Raw genomic sequence first — 22,998 nt, 5'->3', positions numbered from 1 at the left:
GTGTTAATGAGACCAGTGGTGGCATTAACACACTTGCAGGATCTAAAAACACCTATTAAGGATGAGATCAGGAACCACCAGAAGAGCTGGGTGCCTGGAGAGCCATGGGACCTCACTGATGCATACTTAGCTCAGAAAATTAAGGGCAACAAGTATTTGTCCCCTGTACAGCTGCAACATATTTAAAATGCTTGTAGCTCAGATATTTCCAGCTGCCCTCCTACCTCCTCCTCCTTTTACTTCTGAGAGACTGTTGACCTGTTTGTTTCTTTTAATTCAACCTCAAAAGCAAAATACTTTGTCTAGGTACTTGAGGACGTTCCTTGGCAGTCACCACAGAGGCAGTAATGTTGTTCCACCCTGGACTGAAACAAGCCTTATTGTACACTGTCTTCCTCAGTCAGTAAGATTATTTTTTAATAGAGCTACAAGGCCGCTGTCTTACCAGCTTCATCAGCTTAGTATGGGTTTGGTGATGCAAAAAGCCCTCTTGCTGGAAGTTTGCAATGCTATTAAAAGATTCTTAAAGCCCGTCGTCTGCCTTACATCTACAGGCAAAGGATGACCCACGCTCTGTATTCTGAGATCACCATGACACAAGTGATGACAGATCTCTTTTTGCAGGCTCAGACATCACCACTAACACTTTGTGCTGGCCTCTCTGTGCATGGTGCACCTCAAGTACGAGGTGAGAAATGCATGGACTGCACGTATACACGTCACTGCCCCTGCTTGTGCCACAGTACTAGGCAAAATGCCGCTGAGCCAGCTGTCCTAATCCTGCAGTGTAATGTGTTTGGGGCATTTCGGGTTTCTACATAAAGCCTACACGTAAAACTCCTTCCTGAGCACTCGTGGCAGAGCCCCCCAGGGCTGGCCCTGGCAGCCACACCCAACATGGCGGCGGCCCCGCCACCCTCCGCCACACACAAGATGGCGGCCGGGTGCGTCGCCTTTCCGCTTCCGACTCTCGCCGCGCTCACGGTGCCGGGCCGAGGAAAGGGGGGGGGGGGAAGGCAGCGAAGCGGCGGCGGCGGCGGCTCGGGGCTCGCGGCCGGAAGCGGCGGAAGGCTTTGGGCGGCGGACCCGGCGGGGCGGAAGTGGCGGAGCGGACGGAGGTGGCGGCAGCGAGCGACGATGAACAACAAATTCGACGCGTGAGTCGGCGGCGCGGCCTGCCCCGGGCCTGACGGGACCGGACCCTGCCCGCGGCCCCCCTCCGCCCCCCGGGGCCGCTCCGGGCCTGGCCACGAGTCACCGGGCCAGCAAAACCCCGGCCCGGCTCGGAGGCTCCCGCCTGGCCCCGGGGAGCGGCCCCGGGCCCGGCCGCTGCAGCCCCCGGTTGTGGCGGGGCGGCCCTCCCCGCTGCTGCGGCCCTCAGCGGGGAAGGGGCCGCGCCCGTGAGGTGCTGGGGGGCAGGGAGCTGGCTTCTGGCCCTCACAGATGCCTGAGGTGGCTGCCACAGGCGCTGGGCATGGGGAATGCCGCGTGTGGTGCTCGCCGCGTGGGCTGTCAGGTGGAGGTCTGTCACCTGGGAGCGTGCGGCAGCTCGGGAGGGCAGGCTGCTGGGTTTGGAATGGGAGTTCTCGGCTGCGAGGTGTGACGCCTGATTTCTGTGTTCCTGCTCAGATTGAAAGATGATGATAGCGGAGACCATGACCAGAACGAGGAGAATAACACACAGAAAGACAGTGAGAAGGAAAAGAACGACCGAGAGAAACCACAGAGTACTACCAAGAGGAAGGTAAGGTGCTGGCACCTGCGTTGCCTCAGGGCGTGAGGTGGGAGTGCTGGAGAGCCCTCTGGGATAAGGGAGACGTCTTAAAGATCTGTGGCCACGTGCTGTTACTGTGCTAATGACAGGAGAGGGGCTGTGCTACCATTTGCATAATTCGATGCAGTTTTTGAAGGTATGCAATCTGAGGGGTGAATGCTCCATTCACGATTGCAGCTAGGCACAGCCAAGCTTTTGAATAGAAATGAGTTTAAAGCTTTGTTTTCCTCCCAGAAAACTTTTTTTTTTTTTTTTTTTTTTTTTGGAAAAGGATGTGGGAAGGACAGATTGACAGAGTCTTGCAGTTGGTTTACCAAGCTGTGTTTGTGCCACTGTTGAAATAATTCAAGATGGAATCTCTGTGAGTGTTGTGGAGCTTTGTTAAGAAGGTGGATATACACGTTGGTTTTTTAATCTTGTACTTAATACAGTCATGTCTGAAGTAATACAATCATTATAAACTTACCGTAGTCCAGAAGGGAATAGAGACTTAAGCCCTAGTTACTCCTGCAGCAATATCTTGTGACGCAAGATGAGGGCTTTGAGGCTTTTTTTCCGTCAGTTTTGACTCTTAGCTAATGAGTTCTTGTTAACCTCTGTTACGTGTATTAGAAGACTTTTTAAATGGGAAATGGATGTTTTGGACATTGAAAAGACCTCTCTGCTGACTGCTAGCGATGGGTTCTGCCGAAGCTGACATAACAAGTTCTGAGACAGACTGATCCTCCCGGCGTGGCGGGGTGTTGGTTGCTTAAGGGAGTTGTTGTCGCCAGAGAGTTGTAATTGCTTTTGAATCATGGTTTAGCATAGATGAGTTTTACTCTTCCCGGAGATGAATGACTTCTTAATTCAGAAGAGTTAAACTCTTGTATTGCCATTTTTAGTCGGTCTTTTTTTTTTTTTTTGCGACAATCACAGTTACTATTAGAAACAGCATCACTAAATTTTCCTTTTAGTTCTCATAAGGGTTGCTGTTTTGTGACACTTCCCTGAGCGTGTTATTATTTCCTTAGCCATCCCTGCACTGCAAATTTCTGATATTCTTTGGAATAGTCGGCTGCTGCTAGCCTAATGGTCCATGTCAGACAACTAACAGAGATGGTATTTTTTTCTGTGAAAATAAGGATCAGATGTTTGTTTTATAATCCGTGAGGGCAGGAACATGTGGACTTCTGATGCTGTGAATATAATTATTTCCATTCCTGCTTTTGAGGAGTTTATAAGGAATAAGCAAGGTTTTCTGTTCTGCAGGCAGTTGTCCCAGGGCCAGCTGAGCACCCCTTGCAGTATAATTACACATTCTGGTACTCCAGACGAACACCTGGGAGGCCTACCAGCTCGCAGAGTTACGAACAGAACATCAAACAGATTGGCACCTTTGCCTCAGTGAGTATATCCCTGTTGTGCTTGTGTCTCGTGAGCGTGATGTGGCCATCGTCGCTGGCTTGCTGAGTGTGTGCACATGGACGCTGAGTTCCTGCTGTCAGAAACAGAGCTGAGAGTGTGATGTGCTGTGACTTACAGGTGAGTTCTTGAACCACATACAGCAGGGGGCGTGTACTAAGCAGTTCTCTGCCCTGTGCTAGACAGCTGGAATAATAATGATAGAAACAAAAAGAAGTCACACGTAGCTTCAGTCTGCTAGCTGCGGCTGAACTTGACGGGTAAGCAAGAGAAGAAAGGAACAGCTCTTCTGGATGCTATGTAGCCCTGAAGCATATGCAGTCCCCCCGATGCTGTGCCAAGTGTTTCCATCACAAAGAATGACGAACAGGCATCGTGTGTGCTGTATGTGCAAGCAGCTGTTGGCCTGGTGTCTGTTGCCCTTCTGGAAGTGATGAGTGAGGCACAGTTTGATGCTGCAGTGAAGTAGTTAAAAAAAAAATAAGCTGCTCTCCCTTTTCCCTTTCGCTGTTTATGGTTGTTTATTCCTAGAATGAAGGAAGTGCTGGAAGGGCGGGCAGCGTTGGGTTGTTTCATGGTACTGGCAGTGCAAAAGCATCATTAAGGTGCCAAGGTACACAAGTAAAATAGGTTCTCGGTGTTAGACACCACAAACAAAATCATTCTCACGGCCGGGAAGTATTCTGGATGCTGGTTGCTTTGTTTGTTTGTTTTTAATCTAGTCGTTTCCCCAGATTTTTCAAAGGCCCATGCAAATGTGAGCTCTTCCCACTAGTAAAACTATCTGCTGCGATGTGGGAATTTGTAAAATAAAAGAATACAAAAATACCCTTTCATCTCTTCTGGAGGCTGCAGAAATATGCCTGTCTAGGCAGCATGGTTGCGTTACTGCAGCCACGCCGGGTAAAGGTGGGAGGAATTGCTCTGAGCATGGTGGGTCACGGGGAGCTACTGTTCCTGTTCCCCTCTGTGATCAAGTGCTTTTGGCTACTGCGTGGTGATCTGGCAATAACTTTGCAGTCTATTAAATCAGTGTGGACTTAATGGCTCCTTCGAGGAAGAACTTCACGCGTTCCGTTGTCTACTCTTTTTTGCAAAGAATTGCTGGTTGCTGTTGTAGGCTGGAAATGCTAGAGTTCAGCTAGGATGAAAGGGCGTTGGCCAGAAGATCTGCCAATGTGTTTGTTTCCAAATTCTGTTAGAGAGCACAAGCTGCAGGAAGAATTGTCTGAGCCAAAATCTAGGTTTGGGTTTATTCTTTGCTTTTCAGTAGAAAGCTCTAAAAGCTTTTAAATGCTAACCACTAGAGGGCATATGCACGTAGTGTAAGAATTTGATTTCCACGCTGCATTTGGATGTATCTAACAAAATTGCTTCTGACCCCACCTTAGATTTGTTTCATAATTATATTGGCTATAAAAGCAAATTCCTGCTTGGGTGGTAGACATTGGAGGTTGGAGCAGAATTCCAAGTGCTGACCAAGTCAGGGTCAGTCTGATAAAGTACTTGGGATGGTGTCTAACCCCTGCTTTGCTACTGATCTGCTTAATAGGTATCGCCTTACTGAGTAGAGTTCTCCTCAAATGTGGAAATGAGTATAACCTCTTCTAGTGCCTTGTTTTGTTTTAAAGGTCCAGCCTCTCTAAAATCCTTTCAGGGAATCTCAAAGGATAAATATTATATCCAGACTGGCTGAAGTAGACACGGGCTGCCATGATGGAAACTGGTATTTTTCAGGTGGTCAAAGTGTACCACAGCAGGTTGTAAAGGAAAATAAAATTTTAAATAAAAGCTCTGGGTGGTACCTTTAAGATTTTAAAACAGCTACAGAATGCCTCTGTTGCCTTAAAACCTGAACACAGTAAAATCAAATACAAAATATGTCTCGTTTGGAGGCTTGTGCTGCGAGCAGTGGTTGATGCAGGGATAATGTGGTCTTATGTAGGGAGGCTTGGCTTTATTTGATGTACTTGACACACATCCACTAATTAAAAGTTTGGGCGTTAGGATTTGCAAGAGGTGCCTGGCAACTGTTGTCTAGAGCAGATGTTATCTTAGCCTAGATTTCTTCGGACAAACACCAAGTATTTTTTGCAGGTACTTGTTGAATATTTCAAGTGGTCATCTGCTGCTAGAGCCACTCAGAGACAGGCAACCAAGCTCTGATCCTACCGCTGCCGTATGGGTATCCTAACCACCACCCTTGTGCCAAGAAGGTAGAAGAGAAGAGGGAAGGTGGCTCTGGCTAGCTGGTACAGAAAGGGAAGCCTGTTCCTGTAGGAATCTTGGCTCTGAACTGTTTGGGCAGCCTCATTGTGTGGTTTGTGTCATTGCAGGTGGAGCAGTTCTGGCGGTTTTACAGTCACATGGTACGTCCTGGGGACCTGACAGGCCACAGTGACTTCCATCTTTTCAAAGAGGGGATCAAACCCATGTGGGAGGTGAGTTGGAACTCTCATTTCTGCCTCAGTGTTTTTCCAGAGAGAGTGTCTACTGTGGACTCTTGTCACTAAAGGGCACTCCGGGCTTCTCTTGGGTGCAGCCCTTCCTTCTGTGTTTCCTGTGAAGTTGTTCTCAGAACCCTCTCCCTTGTAACCTGGTAGTCCCGTGATCCTCTGGCAGAGGAGGGAGCAGATGCAGAGTTGCTAGCTGTGGGTCTGGAGCACCTCTGGACAGCGTTGCCTGGAGCCCAGTGAAGGGGGCACCAACAAAGCCCTGTGCCTCCTACATGTTGGCGTTCGCCCTTTATTACAGCTTTGTCCAACAACAGCACTGTGGGGCTTTTCCCTAAAAGGGCTCAGCCTCTGTAAGAAGAGTCAACAAAGCTGGAAACCAAACCTCCTTTGTCAGACAAGGAAGAAAGAAGCACGTGTGGTTAAAAGCCTGCAGCTGTACAAAGCTGGAGGTGGGAAGACTTAGCCCTTCATTTGCTTTTTTTCTTTCCAAGGTACTCGGTTTGCTTGTGTTCATTCCTGTCCGAATCTCTTAAAAAAAGAAGAAAAAATACATTTTTGCCCAGCAAATCATTTTTCCAGTTCCTAGCCGGCTTCCAGCACTGACCAATACTGTTCGCAGTATGAGAATTTTATGTGTTGCTTTGCAGTACCTAATTATGCTGCTTGGTCCTGAGAAATTTATATGTGACCCTAGTTGGCAATTATTTTAAGCAAGGTGTTTTATGGCCAGTTACTGCAAATACAATTTATATAAAACGCTTAACCCTCTTTGGACTCCTAGCGAGCTAGCTGCTCTCATAATGTGTCAGCCAGAGAGACCACGAGTTAACAGAATTTCTATAAAGCATTTCGCTGTAGCCATTTTAAGTAGGGGGTGGAGAGGTTGTTTTTTTACTTCTGGCCATGATGCCTTCTTGTATTTGTAGAAGAGAATCCTTGCTGCTGCCCTTCTCTTTGCTGCTTGCTTTGCAGGGCTTTGTTTGTGTTCCTTTCTCTTTCAAATTAATCCTTACATGCTGCAATTTTCGTAAGCACATATATGTGTGTGTAGCTCCGATCTCTTTCAGGATCCATCTGTGCCTTTTCTGGGTAAAGTCAGAAGCAGTAAGCATAATGTTCCCTTGTGATTTTCTGGGCTGCAGATCATTATTATTCTGGTAAAGGGAAATCAAATGCTTGACTGAACCGAAGCTTGTTTAACCTGAAAGAAAACTAATGATAACCATAAAACACACAATACAGCATCTGCCTCCCAATCACTGTTCTCTTTCTAGCCTTGAACCTGCTTAAACCACATTTGAAGTATTTTGAGCAATACCACTTTATTTTCTGATCCCCATTAAGCAGTGTGGAACATCTGAGGAGCTAAACTCAGCTCTCTGCTTATAAAGGCTGAGGTGTAGACAACTTAATTCTTTGAGTGGAATGTTTACAACACGGAAAACAAGGATGCTTAGTCAAAAAGCATTTTGTGTTTCACAGGAATATGCCACATTCCTAGGATTCCCCTCTTCTCTTTCCCTTCCTAACCACCACCTCTTAGACTTGTTCCTACTTCTCTCTTTGGCTTTGGATGGAATTTGTTCCTCTCTCACCCTGCAAGATTTCCCAGCTACGGCGTCATGGAAGGGAATGCCACAGTGAGCATTCTGCGCAGAGGATGAACTGCAGTTGGATGTAGGCGTGTGTTCTCTGAAGCAGGGGAGTCTGTAGCAGTTTTCAGTTCAACATATGGAATCTCAATATTGAGGTGACAGACTGGGTGCTTAGCATAAGTATTTCCTTTCTTCTCTCCTCTGATTTTTGAGTATTTCCTTGGGTCAACACAGACTGGATCATCACTGCAGCTGTACGTGTGGTAATATCAGTGGCTCCTAGAGAAAGGACTGGTCTTGGTGTTAACACAAACCATGAGCCCATTCCTGGAAATGCTGAAGGAAAGTGCTTTTCAACTTCTCACTTGCTATTAAATGTGACTTTGCAAACTGTTTTCCTACCTCCTGTATTCTGTGATGAAAGATGTTTCGTCTTTTACAAGCACAACTACATATACAGAGGATTAGACGACGTGGGAATTAGGCTAGGGTTTAGGAATAGTTTTAGGGTTCTTGCTTCTGGTTCTGTGTGCAGATTGACAGGCTGGTGTAGCCTTTGCTAGTGGGATTGAAACACTAGAGCTCAAGTCTTCAGAGTATAGAGCTTCCTCGGGAATGCTGAGTGTCATTGTTTCAAATGCTTTTTATTCAAAGTAAGTGGCATGCCTCTTTCTCTGCTGGTATGGGAGAGAAGTGAAATGCCTTTGCTTGAAACTACCTCCAAATACCAGCCCCTGGTGCCCCACCCAATCAATATGTCAGTGGCTCTGCTGTCTTGTGGGAAGGAGAAAAATTGCTGGAGGGAAACAAATCGATTTCTTGCCCCTCTTCCTAGGACGATGCCAACAAAAATGGTGGTAAATGGATTATCCGTCTGCGAAAGGGCTTAGCATCGCGATGCTGGGAGAATCTCATTCTGGCGATGTTGGGAGAACAGTTTATGGTGGGGGAAGAAATCTGTGGGGCAGTCGTCTCTATCCGATTCCAGGTAAGCTGCTCTGAGAACCGGCCTATACTTCCATTTGGCAGGGCTGCAAAAAGCACCATCTGTTTACCCCTTACGTACTGTTCTGTAGGAGGATATTATCTCGATATGGAACAAGACAGCCAGCGACCAGGCCACGACAGCCCGGATACGTGACACGTTACGAAGAGTGCTCAACCTACCTCCCAACACCATCATGGAATATAAAACACACACCGACAGCATCAAGTACGTGTGGTGGCAGGGGGAGGGCCTGCTGGTGGTTGCATGCGTGCTTGAGCGGTTTAATGCAGGGCGCAAGAATGGAGGGGAGTGCTCACGTGCGTTGCGTTCGCTGCAGACAGCAAGACAAACAGCAGCAGTTGTCGCCAGTGCGCTTTGAAAGCCAAATACCTGTATTGTTATTGTGTTGTTTCGAGGGACGGTTGGTTCTAATAGTAGGACCTTAATCTGTTCAAGTGTGTAGTACTGGGTTTTGTTAGCAATCCACCCAGCCTGTCACTTGGGAGATGGGCAGCCCAGTGTGGGGCTGTGGCTTGATGCGTTCAGAGACGAGTGCAGTGTGGGGGGGACGAGATCATTTGAATAAATAGAGATTCAGGGGAATGAAGTGCGGAAGCTAAAGGGATTTATAGTGCCATTAGACTTATAAATGTTCTTGGGAAAGTGCTGTGTGAATTTACAGTGCTGTACAAATGATTTCTAATCATAATAAACGTCGTATATTAAGTCTTCCAGGCCCTGGTGACAGAGGCTCTTTAACAAGACTAGAAGATTGTGGTACACAGAGAGGACAGCTGTATTTTTAAATAAACCTATTACAGCTTACCATGCCAGGCCATTCAGGATGACTTTTATTCCCACAATGTGACGAAGAATTGCATATATAGGTATTAGTTATAGGTGAATAATGTATTTTTTTCTAAGTATATTACGAACCAATACACCAATTAGGTCATATTGGTTAAATTAACACTTAAAAAGTGCACCAAGAAAATGAAGTGAAACAATAAGACGTTGATAGAGCAGCAAGCTTTCTAATCCAGCCCTTAATCAAGGTCCAAGTACCTTTCATGACCCATTTTCATTATGTTAGCTTGTCCTTTCCACATAAACACCTTTCTAGATAGCACGCTGAGGAGAGTTTGGTGAGCTCAGTCCTGGTTTTAGCAGAAAGCTAGCGTCTGGTTGCATCCAGTTTTGAGTGTGGGTCACTAGCAATACCACGCAGGTCTGTTTAAACTGCCTTTTAGGCATCTAGTGCTCCACACGGCCCTCCTGCCTGTGCGCGTGGGAAAGAGAAGGGAAGGGGAAATTACTATTATTAACTGAGTCTTTCCCAGGCAGCTTTTTGGTTTCTGAAAGTTCCCACTTCTGTTGAAATCTACTCGTGATTTTGCTGGTGACATTTCTCATGTGCTTATTGCCAGGAGAGGGCACTAGCAGCTGTCTGTCTGTGTTAGGAGATAGCAAAGTGCTCATGTGGACACATTCCAGGATATTTTACTTCTGTTCAGCAGCAGCAAGCTGCAGCCTGTGGTAATGTGGCTTTGTGGGGTAAGGGGGGAGATGTTTCTGTTCTCCCTGACTCTGTGAGGAAAGCTGTGTTCCAGCTGTGATGTTTGCTCGTGTAGCAAGTTTAGAATGGAAGTGGTGTGGCCTTTCCTTAATAAGCTCTCCCCACCAGCACGTCCTATGAAGCCACAGAACGCTGCTTGCACCATGTTTGTAACTGGTTTTGCTCTGGCAGGTGCCAGTCCTTGAGTGGTGCATCCAGCCTCATGGTCTTATTTCCCGCAGTAGTGTAACAGACCGTATTTACTGCCCTCTCTTGCTGCATAGCACCAAAGTTTCATTTTACTCTTCCGATATATGGTGCAAGAGAGGCTTGTCCAAGAACAACAGGTGTCGGAGGAGCCAGGCTCAGTAGTTCAGATTACAGTCGGGAACAGTTGTTAAATAGCAGGCTGCCTTGTCTCCCACTTACTCTTCTGTGGGCAGGAGTGATAGGGAGAAGTTTGGTTTGGTGGTGTCCTAGCAAAGCAGGTCTGAGCAATTAACCTCCCATCATGTCGGGTATCACGAGAGCTCTTCTTTCCATGGCCTCGCTGGAGCTGCAGCAGTGTGATTTCAGTGCTGTCCCCCATCTCCTAATGGCACTGGTGTAATTCAGAGCAGAGCTGCTTGTCAGTGGAGTTTGTTTAGTGGTGCATGGACCGACTTACTGTGCTTTTCTCGCCTGGTACCGGCTCTAGCACGGAGGGAGGAGCTGCAGGCAGGCAGCTGCAGTGGCAGCGGGGAGGTGATGGTGCCTGCTTTGTTGCCAGAGAAGAGCAGGACAGCCCCAGCTTTCAGCCTGCCTCTGCTTGGCTGTGCCTCGCATCATTAAGGTTTTCTCACTAATGAAGAATCTCTTGTGTAACTAGTTCTATCCTCCATAAAGTCTGGCTCCTTTTCCTCGCCCATCTATCAAGCCCTGTTGAAATACTGTCCGTCATGAATAAACTCCACTTATGCTGTGCATGTACCATGTGATTTATGACTCAGGAGGGCTTTCTAGCCAGCACTCTATATTCACACTCTGGCTGTGTTTTATGAAAGGCTCTAATGGAAGAGCTGTGCTGTAGGCTTTGTCAGGGCTGCCTTTCTAGGGGGGCTCGTGGCATTTTTCATTTGTATGGGCTGCATCTCTCCACTAGAGCTCTGCTCATGTGCAGGCTTTGATTGGCATTGATTGTGCTTCAGGGAAGGGAGCATGCTTAGCAAGAAAAGAACAGGCGTTTCTCAAAACCTTGACTTCTAGGTAGTGAATTGACCTGGATTAGCTTTTGACACACTGTAAATGAATGCTTCTGTGGAAATTGGTAGCATGCCCCTCACTGTGGAACCTGAGCACTGTGTTTCAGGTTTTATATATTCCTTTTGTGATGTTGCATTTCATATTAACTCATTTTTAGACACCATTTTTCATGAGTTGTCAGTGAGGCTGCGGCCCCCTTTGTTCCAGAAGGCGGTAGTGCTGCCAAGCTGCTTTTGAAAAGTATCTGTTGCTTCACAGCTATTCCAAGGACCTGTTCTGCATTCCGTCCCTTCAGCTCTCAGCGGTGGGGCTCGCGCATTTAGCTAGATAAGCAGATCTTTCATTGCAATTTTCCCATGTTCGTCCTTTCTCTTGCTTGCAATATTGACAAACTGCCTAAATCCCAGCAAGTGGAAGGATCAGCCTAGTCTGTATTAATTTCCAATCTTGCTAGAAGAGCTAGAGCAATCTGTTGGACTGTGCTTAATTCCAGGGGATTTATAGTACCTTAGGCGTTCCAGTGCTGAGCACCTGAAAAGAACCTATGTGACATTTTTTGGGCTACCTTGTTTCAGTAGCTGGAGAGAAAACACTTCTCTTTGTTCCCTCAGAGGTGGGTGAAGAGGTGCACTCACCTGAAGTGAGCCACTTAATAGGTTCTCCTCATCAGTGTTGTTAACCTTGGCGGTGTCCAGCATGTTACAGACAGCAGTACTCTCTGTGGTTTGAAATTAAGGAAAAAAAAAAAAAGAAAGAAGTCTGTTTTGCTGTCATAGAAGCTGTACTGTTGGTTTTTTTGAAAGCAGTGTTGCTGACCACAGCCTACTCATGTCTCAGTGAAATTATTCAGGTATCTGTAGTGAGTGAACTGCAGTTGGGACTGTGGTGGTGGGGACGTGATCGCTGTAAGGTTTGATTCCATTTTTTTTTTCCAGGGGTGTAGCGTAAAGGGCTTGGCTGTCCTGCATACACCCTTGCTCTGCCTGGGGTTATCAGCCTTTCTTTTTGTGCTGCTAACTGTGGGGTCGGTGGTCTCCTGTGCTGAGAGCTCCCACCTGCAGAACCATCCAGGAGGCCCAGGCAAGTTCGGCAGCGCTGCTTTGTGTGACAGGAGAGACCAGAGCTTCACTGTGTGGCCGTGCTGCTAGCTTCCACCGAGCTGGCTGGGTCGGAAGTATTTTGGTCGCTGTGTGACTTTATGGATCGTCCTGTCAGCTCTAAAGCAAGGCTGCTTTTTCTGAAAACAAAGCTTCAGTTATTTGTAAGTGCCTGCTGCAGTGAGAGCTGAGCAGCGTATAAAACTCTCCCTTCCTTTCAAAGTCACCACTGATAACTAATGGGACGGCTCGAGTAAATGAGAAGAATAGTTGATCTTAATGGGGCTGGCACTGGGTTCGTTTCACTGCAGGCAGTTGGAGGAAATGGCCTTGGACTATATTTTGGCTAGGAGACAAGCAGATATCCTAAGGAGGGAGAAAGGGTATGCACTGCAAGAAGAGGGCAGGGGCAATGTTCTCGGGACAAAAATAAAAAGGGGAGGCAGGGACTGAGGTATTGAATCCAAGGGAAATACGACAAGAGAAATCCTCCTGGAAGTGGTGAGTGTTTGGCAAGGTCAGTGCTCCTGAGAGGGTAAGCTGGAGGTGGCGGGCTGGGGAGAAGTCTCCTCTGTTGCACCAGAGTTCAGCCAGTGCTCTAATTATTATGTTAACTGTTATGTTTTTGTAGCGCTGGTTTTCGTTTGCTTGCTGATTTCCAAGGACATGAGGAGTTGATACTCTTCAGTGCTGCCGTCCTGTTTGTGCCGTCTTTGCCTTTGGCTGTTCAGCTGGTGTGTGCAGGGTTAACCTTGTTTAAAGTCACACGGCTTCTGCATGGGGCCTGGAACACTGATGCCTGTCAGTCGGAGGGCAGGTTGTCCTGGGTCTTGCTGGCACTAGAGAGCTGTGTTGCTTCACCCTCATTCCACCCAGTCTGGAAACAGGAATAAAAGCTAGAGGAGGGTGGTGATGTTCCGAGGCTCTGCAATACTGGCTTAATTTGTTTATTGCTCCTTTCTCCAATTCCAGTAACGCTTCCAGGTGCTGTAAGCCTGAGAGCACTTCCTTAGACTTGGGCTTTGAAATGATGGGTTCGCTGACTTGTTCTTTGTCACCTTTGTATATTTTATTCAGAAAGGTCTCTGACTTTGTAAGAGGTTCCCATACCTTGGTGGCCTGTCTCTTGCCAAAGAAGCCACTATAATTTATTTCACGTTTCTTTTCAAGGAGGTCAGTTCAGATGTGTTCATTTCAAGGCCGTGATGGCTTCCCTCTTGGCCTTTGCTGCTGATATGGCCAGATGTAGGAAAGGATTATTTCAGGCTACAAGAATATCAGATTTTTTTTAAAAGCTGTTGGTTTGTAGGCTTCTCACAAGGTTTCTGGTGGCCTTGGGCAAACCCTTTAAGCACTCTGAAGAACACAGGGAGAGGGACGGTCTCTGGTGAGTGTTGTGAAGGTAGTGTGTGCTATAAGCTCTCCACCTCCGTTTTTAGCTACGGAAGCAGATGGAAGGGAGGCAGGGCTGCACAGAAAAATACCAAGGGGAACTGCTAGGACTGTGAGGGTGGTGTGGAGAGAACTGCCGGTGCTTCTTGCACAATTGCGATTTGGAAAGTCCCTTGAAGCTGCTGTGGCTGCTCTTCCTCTTTTTGCTCTGATGGTGGCTTCTTTTTGCATTTTTTTTTCCCTCCAACTTGCTGAGGGTAAAGGGAGCCCTGCTTGCATCCTGACTGAGTTCTGGGGGAGAAAGTGGGAAGTTTCACCAGTCGTGGGTCAGGAATGAGTGTGGAGGACCAGCTCTGGCTGGCTTTATTTAGCCAGCTAATGTTTCCATTTCCCATCTGTTCAATGGGAATAACCTAAGTGTTGGGGATCAATTCACTGAGTAGCTGATCGCTGCACAGACAGCGTAGCACTGAGGTACTAAAAATGTCTATACATAAAAATAACCTCTTAGACTCTGGCACTGTGCCTTTGGCACATCACAGGCCATAAAGATTCTGCCAGATGAAATTAACTGGCAGCCTTGTTCGGTATGAAATGGAGAGCAGTTTGCTCCGCTAGCATAGTTTAGGTACATTAGGGCAGACACATCTTAGTGGATTTTTTCAGTCAAGTCAGCAGATAGTTGGAATAATTAGTGCTATAATATGTATGAGGGCCTAAACTTAAAAAATCTTGGCTAGGAGATCTTTTTCTCTGTCTGCGAGAAGGACTTGGCAGCTGAAGGACTGTGTGCGTGATGTTATGTCATGTTGGAACAGGGGACTCCTTGGTTTGAAAGGGGTAGTACATCATCAATTATGTTGACAAATAACCTTGCGTCCCTTTTGTAGAGAAAAGAAGTTACGAGTTTGGGTAGACCTGCGAGAGAAGATGTGATGATGGGTGGTGGAAATGTGGTAGAAACGTCAGGCATGGGAGGCCAAAGGCAAGACATGAAGGTGGAGATGAGGCTAGAGATGTAGTTAGCTTTCCAACCTGCATTCAGCAGTGAGGAGGAATTCAGGTCAAAAGTTTGTCTTTCGCCTAACAAGGGGGGAGGCAGTTGTACCCCCAGCGTCTGGTACCGTGCTGGGTGACGCTGGCAGTTTTCCTTGAACTTGTGGCCTTGTAGGATGCTGTGGTTGGTTGGGCTGTGTCTGGGAAAGCCTTGGGGGGAATGCTCCCATTTAGGTGACTCTGGTGCTGTGTTGCTTAGAATGAACCACCTGTGGCTTTGTCTCTGTCCTCCAAGCAGCATTCAAGCTGCATTGCAGATCTGACCTCAGTGAGCATCTGTGAGATGCCTCAGTGAGTCCTTTTTCTGCACTCACCCCTGATTGTGCCCTGCTATTTCCCAGCAGATCATTGAGAGAGGGCTGGTGTACTGGTGCCCCACAGCTATGTCTGGTGTGCTCTTGCAGCATCTACAGCAGCCTGTGCTATCAGCTTTCTCCCTCACATTTCTTTGGCCTCAAGGATTGGTGTCTGAGGATCAGCTGAGAGATTCCAAGTAGCTTTGGGACTTCCGTGGATGACTGTTGCTTGTCCTTCCTACTCAAGATCAGAAAGATTTTGTGCTCCCATGGGTGCTCAGAAGATGGTTTTGATCCCCTCAAAAGAAGGATTTGTTGTCCTGTGTTATGGGAAGGTAGTGTCATACATCCGAGTTGGGCATCACAGTGACAAGCTTCTTGCTTGTGTGTTCCCAGCAGGATTGCCTGTGTGTGGTGTGCAGTCTTTGAGAGTACCCATGGCACACACTTGCTGGTATACTCTGTTAATTTGGGCTGTGACTTTGCTGGGAAAGAGCATGTGACAACTGGGCTGCTTTTGCAGATGCTCAGATGCTGATTTGGAGCTTGACTGTGTGAGGTTCAGGTAGGAGCCTGTGGGTCTGTTTAAGGCACGGATGCTGACTAATAGAGAATTTCCGTTTCTGTACTCCCCTGTAATGTTGATGACTTGATGAGGTAATGCAGAAAACAAGGTATGAGATGGCTGCAACAAAGCACCAGCAACAAGGTCTGCGGGACAGCTCGGGTTTATGACTGACCTGGGTTATCTTTAAGGTCCCTGGGACTGCGGGGTTGGTAAATGGCTTGGCATGTGCTGTAGGCATCAGCACTGGTTTGCTGGGTCTGGGGAACGATGAGGTTCTTTGATATCTCTGATCCCAGAAGATAAGTCATGCTCACGTTAACCTCAGCATCTTTTCCCTGGGAGGGCTTTCAGTATTCTGCCTTCGTAAAACAGACAGCAGTTTTTCAGTCTGCTAGCTTTGTCCGTCAGTAGCATTCTCCACCAGGGGATGCAGCGTTAGGCCTGTCCCTCTACCTTGTCTGAAAACGTTTTCGTTTCAAAGAGCTCTGGTGTTTTTATTGGGTTGTCGTTAACAATGCAGGTTTAGAATAGGAAGTGAGACTTTCTAAAAACGATGGGATTCTGCCACCTGATTGAAGAATGGCCTGATAACTAAGCCATGTGGCTTTAAAAGAACACCCTGTTGGAGGGATTACTGCATACTCAGATATGTGGTGAAGCATGAGGCCAGTAACGGGCTGGGTTTAACCAGCCAAGAAGTGAGACAATCCTCCAGAAACACGTAACATCGGCTATTTTATCAGTGATAGGAAATGGATATTCCATTTGCGACTGGGAAGGTCATACCTGTCTCTGGGTATTAATGTGGCTGTATCGCCAGCAGCCAGTGGGAATGCTTCATGGCTGTGCAGAACGTAAAAGCTGCCTTGCGCTGTCAGATGTTTGGCTGGGTTTTAAGGATGCTTCTTTCCACTAGGGCTATCAGAGAATATTGCCTTGCTCTCTGAAGACAAGTGCCTTTCAAACACCATTGAATGTTTCTGCTCTTGTTAAAAGTTAAGAAGCCTTTGATCTGAAGTGCTGTTTTTTTGTTTTTTTGTTTCATTTTTTTTTTTTCCCTCTGGCTTGCCAGGGCCTGGGAGGAGTTTCATGGCCTGGTGAACAGCAGTGGCCGCTGATCGAACGCTCCCCCTCCCTCTGTCACACGCAGGGTAGGGCCTCATCTTTCTTCCTATGTGACTTCATGGCATACCTCTCAGCTTCCAACCCTTCCCGTGGGCTGGCATGTTTTCCTCTTGCCTCGTGGGCTCGTTCCACTACTGGCTCTCTCCTAAAGGTCAAAACATATTTTTTTCCCCCAACCAAAGGCACCAACATTCACAGTGGTCTGCATTCACTCAGCATTCTCTGATACAATGCTGCGTGCTGTTTTGCTAATGTGTCCTTCCTCTGTGCGAGCCGGTTGTATCCCAGACCTAGTCCCAGGAGGCTGAGAGGTACGTCTTCAGCTTGGGTCTGCTGCCTGTGGCTGACCGTTAGCAGATGCGGAGTGGTAAACGAACGCTGAGCACATCCGTGTGATGGACACCGCGAGAGGCGCCCGGAGCTTGGCATACACGCCTCTGCTCCTGACAGTGGGCTGGGGCAGAATAAATTAGTCTGTCAATAAAAGCTTGTTCAGGAAGGACACGCAGTAGCTACTGTATTTAGAAATAATAATGCTGTGGCTAATGAGATGAAACCACCTGCTACTTCTGGTAATGGCAACCGACCATGCGCAGAGAAAACAGCCAAGGTGAGCTCGGTGCCGTTGTGAGCCTTGCAGCTCAGACTGGTTTTCCCCTCTAACGCCTGCTTCCCCAACAGCAGGCCCTTTCCTTAAAAAGGACTAGCACGAGGCCAGGTGAGGAGGGTTGTGTTTGGCTGTAGCCAAGTGGGATCGCTGCACTGCCGAGTGCCAGAGTAGAGCAATCTGCTGGAAGGAACGTTCCCCAGCCTAATTCCTGCCCTCTGGTGCTGTGTAGCTGCTCCAATGCAGGTGAGCATTGAGGGCCCGCTGGGAATCCCACTGCTCCCAAACCCTCCTTCCGCAGCGTTGGGCAAGCAGTGCTCTCACGGCTAGCTCTGAAGTCACGGCTGAAACAACCTTTCCTCACTGATTCGGCTTTTTGTGAGGATCGATGTTTACAAAACATTACACAGGCACATAGGAGTGTTTTTATTGTTGAGAGGACATTCAAGTGACCTTCCAGAAGAGAAAACAAGCTCACTTCACGAAACACCAGTCTCAGAAGGCAGTACATGTGCCAAGTGGGTAGGAAAACAGTGACAGAGTTGATTTAGCTCTCGACTGTAGTGAGTTACCTACCAGGGAGAGCAGTGGTGAGCAGAGGGCCGGGGCACCACGATGGGGGTGAGAGGAGAGGAGATGTAGGAGCCTGCCCAAGAAAGAACTAACCGCTGTGCCATCCTCCTGAGGTAGATGACACGGGTGAAAGTACTGAATGGGACGGAAAGTCTAATTGCTGTTGCAAATTAACTGGAATCCAGTTAATGAATCCTGAATCACGTTCCCAGATGGCAGCACAGCCTGCTTTGCTTGCAAGTACAAAGGTGAACCCCAGTCTTCTACAGATGGCCTCCAGCATGGTTTTTGCTGTCATGTCATAGCAGAGTAACTTGTTTAACTCTCCTAAAGAGTGTTTTTGACTTCCTTCTGCTCCTCCAGCTCTCCAGCTTGCCTCCTGGAGCTGTTCCAGCATGCACTGTACTGTGATGTTACAGCTACCACGTGGCTTTTAGCAGCACACAAAGCTAGCTCAAGGGTTGAAACAGGGTTTTACAGTCCTGCAAAGCACCTTGCTTCTGAAGCTGTGAGCTGCCTTCACTCTTCAGCACGGCTCTGCCAATTTGTTGTGATGTATGGTGGGTTATCTCTAGGTGTTTGGTTTGGGCATCTTACTGTCCTGCCCTGTTAGGGGAAGGGGCGCCAAACCTGTCCTCTCAAAGTAATTATCTTGTTTAATTGACTTTAGATAAGAAATAATAAAAAAACCCTCTCAACCTTTTTATTAATGAGTAAATGTGGTTTGCCTGTTGCTGCTGCTCACAGGCCAGCAGTAAGCATTAACACAGGTTTCTGTAATGTGCCCCATGCTCAGTTGCTGCCACGTGCTGCAAGACTACACAAACGAAGGCTGTGGACCAGCAACCCTTTCTTTGTCAGTAGTCCCATGGCTGTACTTGTCTGAGTAAAAGCTGCTGAAGAAGCTCTGCTATTTAAATTGGGAAAATGTCCTCTTTGGATTAAATATTCTTTAAAGCCAGGAGAGACCAGAGGCCTAAACTTGTTGATAATGGCACAAAAGGAACTAGTTATGAGGTACTGAGGCAGGAGAAAGCTTCACTGCCAGTGTATGTGTGCTCCAAGCAGAATCCCTGAGGACAAACATTTGGGAAGGAAGGGATCTTGCAAATTGTTTAAATCCCAGAATCTGTCAGGGAAGTTTGCAGTGCCTGTCGTGCTTCGGTCACAGGAGATAGCACTTTTTTTCTTCCCGCTGAATGGGGATGAACCAAGATCTTGTGTCCAGGTGTTCTGGAGCAGCAGGTTGGCTTAGCAGGAAGTCTGTAGTGAGAAAGTTCTGCTGAGGAGGTTTAACGAGCATTGTTTTGGGTGACATGCTGGGATGGCAACACTGATAGCCACGGTGGGTGGAACCATGGGGTGCTGTGATCTGAACAATGCGTATCTTTAACCTCTTTTTTCCCTCTGTTTTCCAGGGATAATTCAAGCTTTCGAAACACAAAAATCACATTGTGAGAACAAGAGTTGGCACTAAGCTCCTCTCTCCGTGTCGAAAGCACTGAGAGGTCTCCACCAGTGCCCTCCGACCTCTGAAGGGACTCATGGGCCACTCTCGCACTCCTCCTTGGAGGAAGGATCCATCTGAAGCCCTCCAGCAGCGATGATAATAGAGGCTGATTTTGTCATACACAAACTTTTTTAGCAGTGGGGCGGGAGGCCAACCTTTCAATTAGCAGCGTGCCCTCGGGGCCACATCTTGCAGCACTTTCCTCTCTTTCTGTATACGGCATACAGGATCTCTGGGATTCTGCCTTGACGTCGGAGCCTTTTGCTGAGGGATACCAGTATTAAAAATCTCTCTGCAGCTGGGAGGAGCTTCCCAGTTGAGAGTCAGCCCCATGGTTTTCAGATGCCCACTTTCAGCTCTGCCAATAAATTATTGGGTCTCTTTGTTTCTTTCAGTCTTTTCTTTTTTTTTTTTTTTTTTTTTTTGGTCTAAAAGTGGTGGGGTGGTATTTCCCTCGTCTGGGGTAAGACTGTAGGCCTGCTTCTGCGGGTTCCGTAAGGCAACTTCCCCTGAGCTACCCACCTTCATGACCTGAAGCTACAGATATAACTGTTAAAAAAAATTAGGTTACTTTGTCTTTGCCTCTTCTTCATACTCCCTGGTCACCAGTGCCTTTCACCCAGCCTTCCTTGCTGGGGAGAGGGCTGCAAGCTGCCCTTAAACTAGGACAAAGAGGTGTCTGGTGTCACTTAATTGCTTTATTCCAACTGTTTCAGTGGAGAACCATCAGGAAAAGCTGAGTGCAGGGCTCTGTGTGCTTCTGTGGGTGGCTGAGGTCTGCAACTCTCCAGCCATCTGGGAAATCGGACCCCAGTGGCTGTAGCAAAAGAGGATGATGGCTTGGGCTGCTGCTCAGAGCTGCGTGGAAGCTGTGACCAGAAGAGGGACTGAGGGTGACCTCTTGTCTTCTGTCCTCTGGGGTGAGGCTGGACTGATAGGTTGTTGCTTGGAAAGGCAGCAAGGCTGCAGTTCAGATGCCACAGAAACAATAGGAGCTAATTATTTCCTCTGATTCTGCTTGAGTACAACACTAATTGTACTCATTAACAGCTTTAGCCTTTCCCCTCTTCCTTGGGGAATAGCACAATTGCCTTTCACTTTGAATAGAGCCTTTGCGTCGGGCCTGAGGGGGAGGCTCTGGGCAGCGCTGGGGCACAGCTCCTGTCCTGGGCGCTCCCCAGCCCCAGGGAGAAGGGGCTGCCGGGGCCAGTTTGGTAACGACTACAGAACCAGTAGCCCCTGGGGGAGAAATACCAGCCCTGGGGACCAGGAGACCTTCAGCCTTATGACTCCAACTGCAAATTCCTTCTGTTGAAGTCTAGACTGAACACAGCCAAGACTGGCAGAGACAACAGCCTAAAGTATTCTGAGGGGTTTTGTTTTCCACACTGAGGGTTCCGGTCTGAGGCAGTAGCACCGTGACTGATGACTGCCTGCTCCCCGTGGCCACACCGCTTGTGCCTGCTGGCATCTGGCTGGGCAGGAGGGCAAGGCGGTTTCCCTGGCTGTAGCATCACTCTTAGTGTTTCTCGAGACCCCACGGTCCCATTCCTGTTCCTGCTACTGGTTTGCCACCAGCTTTCAACCAAATGCTCTTTCCCAGGCGCAGTTTGTTTTCCCTGCTGTGATCAGGTACTACTATGGCTGCTACTTAAAATTCCTTTTAAATACAACTCTCCCCTGCTGCTCTCCGGTATTTGTTAGGGGGATTTAGTTGTAATTACATTTTGGCAATCTAAGCAAAAATAGCCTAGCAAGGCAAGGCAGAAATACTAGCTGCAGGCTCCTTTTATCCACAGCGCATTTAGCTTCTTGCAGATGACATCACTTAGGGCTTTAGTCCTGTTGTTGTGCCCAGCTGCGCGTCGCGTCCACCTCTGCTATTTCGTGTACTCGCCCACTTCTTGCTTCTCATGCCCTGCGTCTAAGCTGGTGCTGATGAGCGCAGGCTTGCTATTAAATCTGAAAATGCTGCAGTCCTGCTGTGCTCGCCCTTAAATACTCATTGCGAGAGATGCAGAAGAGCCCTTCCCCTGGGGCTGTGCCTCACGCTGCCGCTGTGGTTGAGATTTGGAGGAACTCGGCACCAGTTCCTCTTGCTCAGGGAGCGAGCTGGCTGGGACCTGGAGTTTGCCCTCTGAAATGCTGCGAGGATCCTTGAGGGCAGAAGAAAACTGGTGTTCTTTGGTCAATGTGAAGCACTGGATTTGGTGCTTCCGCTGGCTTAGAGAGGGAAGGAGCCAGACTGGTTTCTGAGCAGTGCTTTTGGGTTGTGATCTGCTGTCTCCTGCTAGTAAGAGTGGTGAAAAGATAGCCACGGGGTTGTCTGGGAGGGGAAGCAGCCTCTGTCACGCTCTAGAAGGAGGTTTCAGATCCTCTTCTGATAGCAAGCCTGAGCAGGAGCCTTGAATCTGTGGTGAGTCTTGACCTTCCCTGCTCTCTTCATTCCGAAGGCTGTGTCCACCCTTAAACTTGCCCAGATCCCTTTGTAGCCTCCTTTGAGGAAACCAGCAGCACTTTGAACCCCTCCAAGCCATGGAGCCCATCCCCTGGGCTTTGCTTTCCCCAGCGGTGCTGGGCTGTGGCAGGCTTGTGAACCCTGCCTACAGCTGGTCAAGCAGGAGCTGACGGCTGGGCTGGGGTTGACTGGTTCAGGGAATGATGGTGGGGAAGTTGTCAGGGCTGGGGACGCCAGGTCAGGGCACCCTGTCCCTTCAGCCACCGTGGGACTGGGGACAGGACATCACTGCGTGTGGCTGTGGGGGGACAGGAGCGTGGTGCTGCCACTCACCAGCGAGACGGCCGTGTCCTGGAGGAGTTTCATGCCCCAGGACCTGGTCACCTCACCCAGATCGTGGCCAGGGGGCTGGGTCCATGCCCAGGTCAGTGGGCGCCATCCCTGCTGCTCTGAGGTGCCAGCCTGGAGCTCTGGGTCCCCCTGGTCTCTGTGCCATGGGCATCACGCACTTCTGGGGACCGGGCAGGGAAAGTCACCTTGCAGAGAGCCCAGGGCAGGCTGGCACAGCCGGACGGATGGCTCCTGGCCGTGACCAGGCTGTGAGCATCCAAGAAGCACGTCTCAGCTGCTGGGCGTTTGCTTCTCCCCTCTGTCCGTGCCCTCACCTCTGGCAGTGTCAGCAGCCGATTGCTGGCAGTATCCAGCTCATCTCCAGCAGCAGCAGAGGCAGCTGGTGCCGGGCTGGTGGAGGCACAGCACGTCCTGGAGCTGGCTGTGGGCAGCACGAGCTGGAGCACAGAGGAGCAGAAGCAGGCAGCTGGCCCCCACCATGAGGTAAGCAGCAAGGGGGGCACAGAGCTGGGATCCCCACCAGCCCTCAGGCGCTCTTCCACAGGGTTCCCTCACCCGCCACGTCCCCCTCTGCACCACCACGACTGCTCGGCCACCTTGGCTCTGGTTCCACCTTGTCCCACCTCTCAGCACCTTCACGGGGCGCTGGCACAGGGCTGCGTGGCTTAGAGGTCTGTGGCCAGCGTGCACAGGTGGCAGGCGGTGCCGTGTCTGTCCCCAGCTGGGTGCCAGCCCTTAGGGAGGTTGTCCCACAGGGGTAACCCCAGCGGTGGGCACGAAGAAGCCACAGGAGCCCACAAGACTGCCATGAGGTTTACTTCCATGTTCATCACAACCACAGCCACCCTGTGCTCCCCATCACCCCCGCAGCAGGGGGGTGACAGAGCCCTGCCACCCCAGTCCCCCTCCAGCGCTGTGCTTGGCACCAGGAGCTGCTGCGCCCGCAGCCAG

The 22,998-nt window shown here is 48.9% G+C and overlaps 1 protein-coding gene across 2 annotated transcripts; it reads left to right on the top strand.

The window, feature by feature from the left end:
• The first annotated feature begins 1,006 nt into the window (after positions 1–1,006).
• EIF4E2 (eukaryotic translation initiation factor 4E family member 2) lies at positions 1,007–19,632 on the top strand. Of its 2 annotated transcripts, XM_035334717.1 has the most exons (8): positions 1,007–1,157; positions 1,630–1,744; positions 3,026–3,160; positions 5,515–5,619; positions 8,065–8,217; positions 8,306–8,442; positions 16,496–16,574; positions 19,147–19,632. In XM_035334717.1, the coding sequence occupies exons 1-7, from the start codon at positions 1,138–1,140 to the stop codon at positions 16,539–16,541; spliced, it is 711 nt and encodes a 236-aa protein (XP_035190608.1). In that variant the 5' UTR covers positions 1,007–1,137; the 3' UTR covers positions 16,542–16,574; positions 19,147–19,632. The 2 variants fall into 2 exon arrangements, with proteins under 2 accessions (XP_035190608.1, XP_035190609.1); XM_035334718.1 differs by lacking the exon at positions 16,496–16,574.
• The last annotated feature ends 3,366 nt before the right edge of the window (positions 19,633–22,998 follow it).

Source organism: Oxyura jamaicensis, chromosome 9 (assembly GCF_011077185.1).
Source record: "Oxyura jamaicensis isolate SHBP4307 breed ruddy duck chromosome 9, BPBGC_Ojam_1.0, whole genome shotgun sequence".
In the NCBI taxonomy this organism is placed as follows: Eukaryota; Metazoa; Chordata; class Aves; order Anseriformes; family Anatidae; genus Oxyura; species Oxyura jamaicensis.
This window is presented reverse-complemented; position numbering and strand designations above follow the sequence as displayed.